The 12,487-nt window shown below is 35.4% G+C and overlaps 2 protein-coding genes across 2 annotated transcripts in view; both read left to right on the top strand.

The window, feature by feature from the left end:
* Positions 1-1,593, top strand: part of LOC109064809 (conserved oligomeric Golgi complex subunit 5-like) — a 64,864-nt gene extending 63,271 nt beyond the window's left edge. The window contains exon 22 of the mRNA XM_042738081.1: positions 631-1,593. Within this exon, the coding sequence (XP_042594015.1) occupies positions 631-742 (112 nt within the window). The 3' untranslated portion in view covers positions 743-1,593. The remainder of the gene's footprint in view (positions 1-630) is intronic.
* A 1,943-nt stretch (positions 1,594-3,536) lies between these two features.
* LOC109064808 (transcription factor E2F7-like) lies at positions 3,537-12,112 on the top strand. The gene is made up of 13 exons (XM_019081846.2): positions 3,537-3,765; positions 4,459-4,557; positions 4,646-4,936; positions 5,042-5,192; positions 6,001-6,222; positions 7,898-8,056; positions 8,147-8,284; positions 8,367-8,525; positions 8,614-8,683; positions 9,778-10,081; positions 10,316-10,481; positions 10,563-10,873; positions 11,211-12,112. Exons 2-13 carry the CDS (start codon positions 4,459-4,461, stop codon positions 11,358-11,360), a joined length of 2,220 nt encoding a protein of 739 aa, XP_018937391.2. The 5' UTR covers positions 3,537-3,765; the 3' UTR covers positions 11,361-12,112.
* Positions 12,113-12,487: the final 375 nt, after the last annotated feature.

Below are 12,487 nucleotides of genomic sequence, written 5' to 3'. Positions count from 1 at the left end.
CTAACGCCACTTCGCACTAACTTGGTTAGTAGTTTCGCCTCTTTAACCCGTCAAACTAGAAATGTCAGGATTCCCACAATCACAGAAAACCTGGAAATTCCAGGGAATTTTAATAAAAAAATAAAAAAATAAAACTATGCATTTATGTGAGCTTTTTCATAGATATATTTTTTATTTTTTATTTTAGAGATTGCATTTAGAAAGATCAGTTTCTTGCAAGTTGATGCAATGCATATATTTATTTATTCCATTAGAAATATTTATAGTCATTATGGAAATTTCCATGATATTTCTGTGGCTTTTAAATATTTTATTTATTTCCCTGATATTTCCAGGTGATCTTGACTGTGATTTCCAAATAATAGAAAAATCATGGACATTTCTCAAGTGAACTTACATTTTTCTGGTTATGCTCCTTGGCTAGAAATTGCATTTTATGAGTGCAAAGTTTCTAAAATGATTTTTAAAAACCCCTATTCATAGAAAACTCATGGTAATAATTCAGTAGTTCAGAACAGAACTGAATTTCTCAGTGCAACATCAGCGCCCTCTAGCGGTCCTCTGGAGAAAACACAGCAGCTTTCCTTTGATCAGAGAAAGTAATTAAAATGTGACTTTCCTCTGTTGCAGGGGGGCACTGGAGGCATATGTGCAGTCTGTCCGAGCCAGGCAGGGGAAGGAGTTTGCCCCGGTGTATCCCATCATGATCCAGCTGCTGCAGAAGGCCACGAGTGTATCATAGGATCTGCAAACACAGCCCTGTCTCATCAGAATAATGCAGACAGTTCGTCATAAGAATACACTCGTCTTCACCAAAAGAAGGCTTTATTATATTTCATAACATTATGATGATTGTTTTGTTGAAGTCGGAAACTAATATGTATAGGTTTCCGATGTATTATTTATGGGTTGGTTGGTTACTACTGTCTTTAATTATCCCTAACTTCTTAACCAATATGCAAATATTCATAAATGATGTGTGGAGCAGAGTGAAAAATGAATTACTAAACACATTATGTAAATGCTGATTAAAGAATGTCTCATGATTTCATCACATACTTCTCATTCAGGCTTGGATTTATAACTTAGTCATATCTCCGATTAGTTAGCTTTCGCATATTTTTTGATATACAGAAATTGTTTGGATTACTTATAATTAATGCAATGATGTTCAGGCATTTTAGTTGTGATTTAACTGTCCAAATACTAACCTTTGTTAGTGATATTCAAAACTGTGAAAGGAAAATTAAACACTTTGGAGAAGGAAATGTATTTATCAATATCATATTGTTTTCAAATAAAAATGGATGGAGTTTTTGCGTTCCTGTCAATCAGGTTGAGAGTTGTAGCTGTAGAGATCCTCTTTTCATGTCTGTCTCTATCTCACACTCTTTTCACACTGTTTTATTTGACCTACATGGCACAATCACTGATTATAGTGTTTAAAATGTGCTGTCTATGGGCTTGCCATTAATATGCTGCTCTAAAACATTAATTCAGCTTCTCTTTCTCTCCAGTTTTGCATAATCATGCAAATGTGATTTGTCCACTGCTCCTTGAAAAATTAAATGAATTTTGTGTGTGCTTCTCAAACAGATAGTCTGAAGTGTTTCACATTGCCATTTGATCTCATTTAAATAACTGATCATGACACATAAATGGCATTAAAGATGATGTAAGGTAACATGCACCCAAACAAACCCAAGATGTTTTACGATTATTAAAATACATGTAAGATGGAAATTAGGCTTAGGTCTTACCCGGTATCTTATTGTATTTCAGCTCTCACAAAAACAGTCAGAGGATGAAGACTTTGAATATAGATAAAATTACTGCTGAAATAATTAAAAAAGCAATAATCTGATAGCTTTTGAAACATACAACCATAAATGCATTAGAAATGATGCTATACAGAGTGCATTAAGAGTAGAGCTGCAACAAGTGATTATTTTGATGGTCGATTAATGATTAATACAGTTGATTATTAATAAAAATACTGAGTTACACATATTCTGACTAATAAATAAAACAAGTTAATCACCAGCTTTTAAGTGAATGTCAAATGTCAAACAATTATATTACTACAATTAAATTTATTTTTTACAATACAAATAAATCTATTTGGCACACAAATATATTGACAGACAGACTTTCTGACTGAAAGATGCATCATTCTGCCTAACATCTCCTTTTGTAAATCATATATGGAACAAAATAAAGTGTAAAGATATTTTATTTTCGATAAATGATTTCATTCACATTAGCTCTCCTAAAACACCTTATAGTGTTTATATATGTATATATATATATATATAAATATATATATAAAGTGGATTCCCAAACATTTTTTGTCATATTTACTTGAAGCACCCCAGAGATTTTAAAATAAATATTTTTATAATTATCACATTTGCATGTTCACGGTTCTCTGACCTTGGTTAATATTCACATGACATGCATACAACCATATAAAATATTTCATTTTTGTAGCATTTTATTTTTATATTATTTTAAAAATGATTTATTTTAATTGCACATTTTAATGATTTGATCATTAGCTTCTCATTAAACACACGAATCCCCTGCAGTTTCTTTTTGAACCCAAGTATGGGAAACTTTGACTTAGCGTACTTCATTAATGCATTTCATTTGGTTCTCTTTCTATTTTTATATGAATATATTGTAAAAGTTTATCCTATTTAAATCACTGTTACGTTGAGTTGGGTCAAAAGTCATCTTAAAGCAATCAAAAAGTACTCTTATTATATTACCTAAAATATGCAATGTAATGGATTTTTTTTCTTTCTTTAATGTAATTTGGAATCAGATTACAATTTGTAAGTAATCTACCCACCTCTGATGTGAAATACAACAAACTTAAGTGAAGACACGCATCATTACATGAATGAATGACGGACATCATATGATATTGATGTTTTTACATATTTACCCATGCATATTTAGTTTTCTAGTTTAGTTTTAGACAATCATCTGTGTGTGTACATACATGTATATTTATATATATGCATGTTCATGTTTATGACATTTGAACTGTACATGGGGTTTATACAGGTTCTTTAGTTAGTTAGAAGGCTAATACATTATCTGTTTATTTTTTAAGGCTATTATTAAATATATTGTTGTATTACTGTGATTATGACGTTGAATGAGCCTTATGTGGGGGGTAGTTTGTGGGTGTGGGGCATCTTCTCATATTACACTCCTTCCCGCGACAAACCCCTCAGTCGCGCCAAAATTCCACCTGTGTCACGCACCTTTGTTCCTGCCTGAGCTTCTCATTAAAAGCAGCCAGGCGACATTTGGCATTTATATAATGTCAATTAATCATCTGCGGTGATTAATTACGTCCCCGCTGAGTTTAAAGCTTCGGGAGAGAGAAGGAGCAGCAGATCAATGAAGAGCGCGCCTACTACCCCGCCAACAACCCCCCCACAGGCTTGGTCAGAACGTGTCTCTGATTGGCTACGACGGTCGCTCCGAGGCATTTCCTCCTCGTTCGGCCAATCACCGTCGATATATTTGCAACGCGGCTACGTGATTGGCTGAGAGAGGGTGTAACTCTTCAGAGCGCCAGAAAACAAGCTTTAGCGGGTGATTCATACGGCGGCACGACTGAAATAAGATTATTATTAGTTATGATCTTCTGATTTGGAGAGAAAATATGTTCATTTAAGGAGCAAAACGAAGGACCACCACTTCACATGATTTAATTACGCTTTTTTATTCCAAGAACGGGAGTTTAAGGTAAGGATATGAAGTCTGACTTGCATGATTCTATATAAAAAATAATGTAAATAACGTAAATCTCCTCAAACTCGAGTCTGACTTTTCTTTTACTAGCAAACATTTCACTAGCATTCAAATAATCAGAAAAAGAGAGGATTTATATGAAAGGTTTTTTAATATCCTAAACATGCCGCGGAGCTCCGACAATATAATATAAAATAAAATCACGTGTATTTATTTTGTGTCTAAATCATTCGTTATATTTTTTCTTCTTAGAATTCTGTTTGGTTCCGTTACCAGGCAACTGATAAAAATATTTGCGCCAAAATCTTGCCACCATCATCAGATGATCAGATCCCTTTTAAGAACGTGACCATTAGTCATGTTTCTTGTGCAATACAGTAATATATTTATAATATAATACCTGATATACTAATAAAATAGTATTATTTACTAGCAGTAACGTTATTTGAATAACCTTTGGCAACATAACTTCATTAGTAAGTAATAAACATCATATTAATACTGTACAGATCAGTTTATATTTATATCCAGATATGTAATTTAAGCAGATATACACTATATAACGTAAAATTGTTGGTATTATATATTAATAACAGTGTAAAAGTTACTGTCATTCATGTAGTAACATACTAAGACATAGTAACATACTTACTAAAAGCATAAATGTGCTGTTTTTTCTTTTTTTAGATGGAGATGAAGTGTTTAAGTTTAAAGGATTTGCTTAGTGTGAGGACACTAGTGAATAAGACAGGCTCGGAGGACACTGGCAACACCAGTGAACGGAAAGTAAGAGATCTAAATGTAATCAAAGCATTATTTATGTTTGAATTGCTTGAAAATGCATCATTAGATTAACCTTTACACCTGTATTTAGGAGAACATCTGCATGGACAGAAGGAAAATAATGACCCCACTGAAGTGTGAGTCTGTGACCGGACACAGGAGAGTGTCCAGCCCGGATATCACCCACATAACCCCCATTAAACACGCGGAGAGGGCCCACCCGGACCCCTGGACCCCGACAGCCAACCTGAAGATGCTGATCAGCGCCGCCAGCCCAGACATCCGCGACAGAGAGATGAAGAAAACCCTCTTCAGACCCATTGAAAATGAAGAGAAGGCTGTAGATGAGGATGAAGAGGAAGAACTCGACGACCCCTGCCAGGTATTAAATTTAAACTTAAGATGCTTTTATCCACAGCATGCAGTTCATCTTAAACATGTTCAGTATCTTCCTATGCTTAGCTGGTTTTATCTCTCTTTATTGCAGTATGAAGCACTAGACGATCCCGAGAGGAGACCCAGTCGCAAACAGAAGAGTTTGGGGCTTTTGTGTCAGAAATTTCTGGCCTTGTACCCTGATTACCCAGAAACCTCTGAGAGCATCAATATTTCTCTGGATGAGGTGGCCACACGCTTAGGTAAGAGAGAATACCTCCGAATCATAAATTCATAATCAAATCCCTTATTTCTGTATAAAATATAATGAAATGACTGGTTCGATATCGCAGAGGTGGCAGATGGGTGATATAAAGCAGATATGTATGATATCACGGTATTTGATATAAAGACAGTAAAATATGCATAACAATTGCTAAAATATTATATACGTTACATAATATTCACAACACTAGAAATAAATGGTTTGAAAGTGAAATGCATGGGGAAAAAAAACAATTATAACTTGATAAAATAAATCCTTAAACAGATTTATGTATTTATATTTTACATAATATTAACAAAACTAGAAATAAATTATTTGAAAGTGAACTGCATGAAAAAAAATATAACTTGATTAAAAAAAATCCTTAAACAGATTTATGTATTTATATTTTACATAATATTAACAAAACTAGAAATGAATGATTTGAAAGTGAATTGCATGTAAAAAAAAAAATAATAATAATTAGAACTTGATAAAAAAAAAAATCCTTAAACAGATTTATGTATTTATATTTTACATAATATTAAAAAATTAGAAATAAATTATTTGAAAGTGAATTGCAGGGAAAACATAATTAGAACTTGATAAAGATACCGATCTTTTACTGATAATAGATAAGTAAATGCTATAATATTTCATATACCATTTTCTGTTCTCATGCACAAAATAAAAGTCCTACACGCCATCAAAATAAAAATGCTTCTGGCACATCGGCCAAACATAAAATTGCTGTTAATTAAAAATGGCAAAATGTCCACAAGGAGTAACTGGCAACTGTGACGCAGGCGTTGAGAGGCGTCGTATCTACGACATTGTGAACGTGCTAGAGTCTCTGATGCTGGTGAGCAGAATGGCTAAGAACCTGTACGTGTGGCACGGACGCTCAGGACTGCCACAGACCCTGCAGGATCTCCATCAGGCGGGTCGCGAGCAGGGCTACCATCTGCAGATGGACCAGAGAGAAGGAAGCAGCCCGTGTGCCGTCCACCACATGCAAAACTCGCACGGTATGACACCCATACTAATAAAAGTATTCAGTTTGCATTGCAAAAGAAAAGATTTAAAAACCCTTCTGCCTGGTTGCATGATGCATATACTGTCATTTGCATGATTCACTATATTGCACATTAAAGGTTTACGTTGAAACCATACATAGTGGCAGTTGCCCCATTAACATCATTATTAGTATCTCCATTAATCGGTCACCCGTTAACAGTGTCTCAGGCATCACAACACTGGTTACCAGGTCTTTGTGTTGATCACTGGTAATCCCGTCATAGCATTATAAATGTGCCACGCTCTCACAGACAGGCCCAAGAGGGAAGCTAATTATTCAGAGAGGAAGATGAAGCTGCAGGTTTAGACATGTTTGTGTTTGCTGAGCTCTTGTAGGGGTGATTTGATTAAATCACGTCACTGTTGACCTTAGTTTGGAGAAACTACACTTAATCAGTAATATAGTTATAACTATAGCTTAGCTACAGGTACATGTCTGCTTATAAGTTAAGCAGATATGGTTTTAGAATATATAGTAATATAAAAAAAAAATTGTATGTGATGCCAGGTTATTATAGTTAGTTAAAACCATAAACATTTGTTACATGAACTAAAATAAACTTAATATTTAAAAAAAACATTCTTAATTTCTCATTTTCATTTAGTTTTAACTATTTGTACTTAAATAACTAAAACTGAAATAAATGTAATAAAAATTAGAGAAATGTAAATATTTATATAAATGACAAAAACATTAACAAAATTACTAAAACTTAAACTAAAATCACAATGAAAAAAAGAAAGTGTGAAAATGTATTTAAAATATTAATAAAAACTATAATAGTATGTCAGTAATAGTAAATTAACACTAATGTCATTTTTTCTATTAGATGCACAAATATAGACGTTATGGCAAATATTATAATTATTTATGTTAATTCTGTTTGTATTAAAAAAAAAAAAATAGTATATACTGTAATTTTCCGTGCTTCAAGTGAAATCATCTGATTTTTAAAATGCACTTTAGAAAAAATGGATGCTATTTGAAAGCTCTGGTGTTTTCTGCCCCAGTCGTTGTGTTAAATTGATTTGTATAACACCGCCAAACTTTATAATTGTCCAGGCGAGTGATTTCAATACGCTGAGATGTCTCAGCTCTATATTTATTTGTTTGTCTGTATGCTCAGTAGCCAAGTGTTTAATTTCTCCAGATTTGAGCGTTCAAATGAATCTCTCTTTGTTTCCTGAGTTTGATGTCTTGATAAAGAAATGAAGCGTCCTGCTGTCCTCGTCTGGATCCTCTGATGGGGTTATTGTGTTTGCTGGCTTCTTATCCCATGTGGCCGCTGTCGCTAAGCAACGGCTTTCCTTTCTAACGAAAGCTTATTACCGTCCCATCATGAGAACAGGAGTCACTCGACCAGACAATTCACAGAGCAATCATGCCATTCCTCATATCCACCAACTCGGATTTTCTCCTGCCAGTCACCTCAAATTTATTCACTCATCCTTTATTCATGTCTTCCATCGCCTTTTTGAGCACCACAATTGTTAAAACTGAAAAAGCATAATTCCTTAAGTTGCTGTATGATTCTCCGAAGACCTTTATTGTACAGACTAATGCATTAACGCCGTTAAAGACGACTTTCACATGTTTTGTAAGCATGGTTTATCTCTCTAATACAGTGGCCTCCAGCAGACGGAAGGACAAATCGCTCCGTATCATGAGCCAGAAGTTTGTCATGCTGTTTCTGGTGTCCAAAACACAGACCGTTACGCTCGATACGGCTGCTAAGATCCTGATCGAAGAGGGTCGGGATGAGTCCAGCCACAGCAAGTATAAAAGTAAGACATCAGCCAGATTTAATATCTAAAATTTTATGCATTTCCTTAATGACTAATTTAGCTCGCAATCTTTTTCTTGTGTTTGTTTAGCTAAGGTGCGACGTTTGTATGATATCGCTAATGTCCTGACCAGCCTGAATCTGATCAAGAAACTTCACGTAAGAGAGGAGAAGAGCCGTAAACCGGTCTTCAAATGGATTGGACCCGCCGATTTCCACAGCAGCTGCGGTTCGTCCTGTTTAAACACTTGAAAAGTGCTTTGAGTCTCTTCAGTGTGATCATATTGTGAATATTGTTGCCCGTCTTTTAGATTCAGATGATTTGAGAGTCTCAGAAACTCGGATTAGTTCCACCGGGGAACGACGGGAGAAGATGACGCGTCACTCCTCTTTCCAGGTCATTTCTGCCCCTTCTGTCAATCAAAGGCGGATAAGCTCCGCCCCCAGCACGCCTCACAGACCTTCTACAGGTGAGAGCTGAGCAGAACTCTTACCGTAATATTAGTGTAATGTTAACATTTGATGTAATTGTCGTTTATGTGACGTTTGTATTTTCAGACGAGCCGGTGGATTATTCTAGGAAGAGTGTGAACACCAGCGCAGTGTGTCATCTGCAGTTTGGAGACAGGTGAGTGCATCTGTATAGCAGTGGTATTTGCAGAAACGTACACATATTTCAAACTCTGGGTGAAGATCTAGGCTGAAAGGTTGTAGGTTCAAACCTGAAGTCGATGCTTAACCATTGTGCTCTTGATTACTAACAATGTTCATTTAGAATTATTCATTTAACTACACTGAAAAAATGGTGTAGAAAGAATTTTCAAGCAGAAATTGCTAGTAAGTTTCACAGAAAATAGAAAGAAATGGCATTGAATTAAACAAAATTTTGATTAGTATTTTCTTGTATGTCCTCCAATAATGGTTTTATTTGCAGCTCAGAAAAATCATGTTTGTAGTCTATTATAGTATTTATAATAATATTTTAAATTCACTTTTATTTTTAAAACTCCACTTTTTCATTTCAATGTTGTTGTTTTTATCATTTTTATTTGTGTGTGTTTTGTATCTATTTAGCGTTAATTTATTTTAGTCAATTTTATTTATTTAAGTACTTTTAGTACAAAATAATTTTACAGTGTATTATAGTATTTATAATAATATTTAGAATTAGCTTTTTAGATTTTCAGTGTCAATCCTTTTGATTTTAAGTAATTTTGTCATTATCAGAATATATTAATATTTTGAATTAGCTTTTTGTGTGATTTTCAGTTTTAATTTTAAATTTAGATTTCAATTTCAAATTCACCTTTATTTTTAAAATTCCACTTTTTCATTTCAATGTTGTTGTTTTTATCATTTTTATTTGCGTGTGTGTTTTGTATCTATTTAGTGTTAACTTATTTTGTCAATTTTATTTATTTTAGTACTTTTAATTCAAAAAATTCAAAAATAATTTTACAGTGTATTATATTATATTATTTTAGTAATTTTGTCATTCTTATTAGAATATATTAATATTTTGAATGAGCTTTTTGTGTGATTTTCAGTTGTAATTTTGATTTTAGATTTCAATTGTGTTGTGCGTTTGATATTTTCATTAGTTTTTCATAGCTCTGTGTAGCTTTAATTTCTTTTTTGTCAGTTTTGGTAATTGTAGTACTAAAACATGTATTTCATTTAGTTATCAGTGATCACTAACTACTGTGTTGTGTTTATTTCTAGTGTTCAGTCCAGTGGAAGTCCTGTAGTGTCGTCACTGGCGGTGCCTCTTCAAGCGGATGTGCCTTATGCATCTCTGCCCGTCTCAGCCCAGTTCGCTCCTCACCAGTTAGCGTACCTGTCCGGTCTGCCACAAACTCCCCTGATCATGCTGTACAGCGGACACGTCCCAGACGCCATCGCCCACGGGTCACCCGTCTCAGGCCACAGGGAGGGACATCTGAAGAAGAGAGAGAGACAAGAGGAAGAGGAAGAGGATCAGACAGCTAAACGAAGCAAACGCTCAGCTTCCATAGAAAGTGAAATGGTGAGTGTTATCAGCCAGATATATATATATACATAGAAATGAATACGATACAATTGAAATGTATCAGATGTTTCTGACCCTGAGTATGGAGAATGATGTGAAGATAGATTTTACCATGGTCATTACATCACTGTAATGCACAGGCTTGAGTGGCTTATTGGTTTTATAATGGCGCCATCCGCAATATTATAAACTGTCGTTATGAAACCTGTAATTTGTGTGAATGTCCCATAGAGTGAGAGTCTGAGCTCCAGTGCCAGAAGGTCTCCAGTCTGCTCTCGAGAAGGTTCCCCGTGGGACGAGTCCCCGTTTGGGCCAATAAATGAGGAAGACGCAGGAGCACCCAGCCCTAAAGACCCCGTCCTGTCCTCTCATTACCTCTATGTTCCCAACACAGCAGGTACGAGAAAACCTGAGCAGTGCTTGTCAGTCTTTCTGACTGTAAGCTCATTCTAAAGCTTCATTTGACTGTTTTCTGTAGGTCTGAACAGTTTGAACTTCCTCATGCCAGCGGGACATGCACAGGGTGGTGTGCCAGCTGTGGCCATGCCGTATTTTTTAGTGCATTCACCGCTCATAGCGGGCACAATGCCCAGCTCCGGCGCTGAGGGTCTGAGTTTCAGCGTGCCCACCGTGCTGTCACCGGCCCGGTTTGTGATGGCAGGAGGAGCGTTTGGTGTGGTCGAAACACTGAACAGCCCTGAGGATCCTGGGCAGAGATTACCAGCAGCAGCCACGTTCTCGCCACAGGGACCACGAGCAAAAGAAAGCCCTCAGCCAGCACAAACACAGGTCAGTCTGCTGCATACTGTTTTATGTTTTTATCATGCACTGAAATAGGGCAGTCACTAACAATTAATTTGATAATCGAATAACCGGTTGATTATAAATCGAGTAATATAGACTTTAAAATGACTTAAAATGCAATGAGGAAATAACTGGTTCAAATAAAATATCAAAAGCTAGTAAATATATGGTTTTATTGAATAAAACCGCTTTGTACATGTTGTTTAAGGTTATTTTCAGAACTTTAACTTCTATTTAAAAAAAAAAAAAAAATACTATGCATTTCAAACGTTAGTACATTTTATATGTAGTGTTTCTGACCTTCTCTCTTCTGCTATTTCAGACTCCTGTGACACCAAAGGAAGCGGCGGTGGGGTCCAAATCTTTCTTCGAGACGCCTGGAGCCTTTGGGTCCCTCAGCACCCCACCGGCGGCACGCAGAAGAGCTTCCGCCCAGAGGAGGCTGGACATCGGGCACACCACAGCCAATTAGATTAGCCGCTGCATTTGTGTCTTTACATGTTCATGCTTCTGTGGTGCTACAGTGCCAAAGACAGAAACAGCATTACACAGACTTGAATTATTTCTGATGAATGAACATTTCCTGTTTACTAAGTAGTGAACATCAGAATAAGAGGGCAGATACTAGTGTGATATTGGTTTTAGTCTGTTACACGCCCTCTTGTGGCTGTATTTCTGTTTCCCCAGCCGCTTTTGATAGTATTTTGGAGTTCATTTGACATCCTACCAGTATATATTGCCTGGTTTTGTTTACCGTTATTATTTATTATAGTATTCCAGAGGCTAAAATCAACAATCCAGCTCTAGCACTACATATTTAAAAATGTGAAAATGAATTAAGTCTGGATCAGTCTCTGAGAGAAAAATACACAGATCTGCTCAATCGTATGTTCACTATTTCACAGCTAAACAGTTTGTAGAAGTGCTATATTGGTGAAGCTGACATGCCTTAGAAATGTATTTGTTACATGAGGCCTGAAGGAATTCTGAGTGTATTTGGGGATAAAGAACAAAATAATGGTTATGATTTTTAACACTGTTAAAGTTTAAGGTGCTACGTCTGTGAAATGAATAGGAAACTGAGACATACTTGAATGACCAGTGAATATGATCTGCAATCACTGGAGCAAAGATGAAATATCACAGTACTGTACTGTTTTGAAACAAAGTATGTATGTGTATGAACTCTTTGTAGACTAGTAATAAATTATTTTTGGAAACATACATTTGGATTGAATTTTACACAACATGGTTTGATCCATAGAGCTGTACGGTATTTACAGTTATTTACTGTAACTCGTAACATTGAATATTTTTTATACATGTCCCTTTTTATATCTGTCAGTGTCTTTGGATGTTTAAAGCTGCACTGCTGAATCTGTACGGTGCTTTTGTGTTTAATTATCAGATATATTTTCAATCATTTTATGCATGGACACAGGTGTCATACATGTAGTACAAAATAATACACATGTAAAATGCAATATTGTTAACTCTTGCATTATTCTCTTGATTTTGTACGGCTGTGTGCACAGTATAGATGGACTTAATTTTGTGCGACCACAGGATGGCAGCATATACAAAAAAATATGTTTTTAG

This window comes from Cyprinus carpio, chromosome A4 (assembly GCF_018340385.1).
Source record: "Cyprinus carpio isolate SPL01 chromosome A4, ASM1834038v1, whole genome shotgun sequence".
NCBI lineage: Eukaryota > Metazoa > Chordata > Actinopteri > Cypriniformes > Cyprinidae > Cyprinus > Cyprinus carpio.
Note: the sequence above shows the minus strand (reverse complement) of the source record. Positions and strands in the feature narration are given on the sequence as shown.

Bases quoted from the DNA above. Each gene is read 5' to 3' on its own strand.
- LOC109064808 (XM_019081846.2), top strand. From the start codon at position 4,459: ATGGAGATGAAGTGTTTAAGTTTAAAGGATTTGCTTAGTGTGAGGACA. The intron at 10,082-10,315 runs GTGAGTGTTATC...AATGTCCCATAG, and splicing joins CTTCCATAGAAAGTGAAATG to AGTGAGAGTCTGAGCTCCAG. The intron at 10,874-11,210 runs GTCAGTCTGCTG...CTGCTATTTCAG, and splicing joins CTCAGCCAGCACAAACACAG to ACTCCTGTGACACCAAAGGA.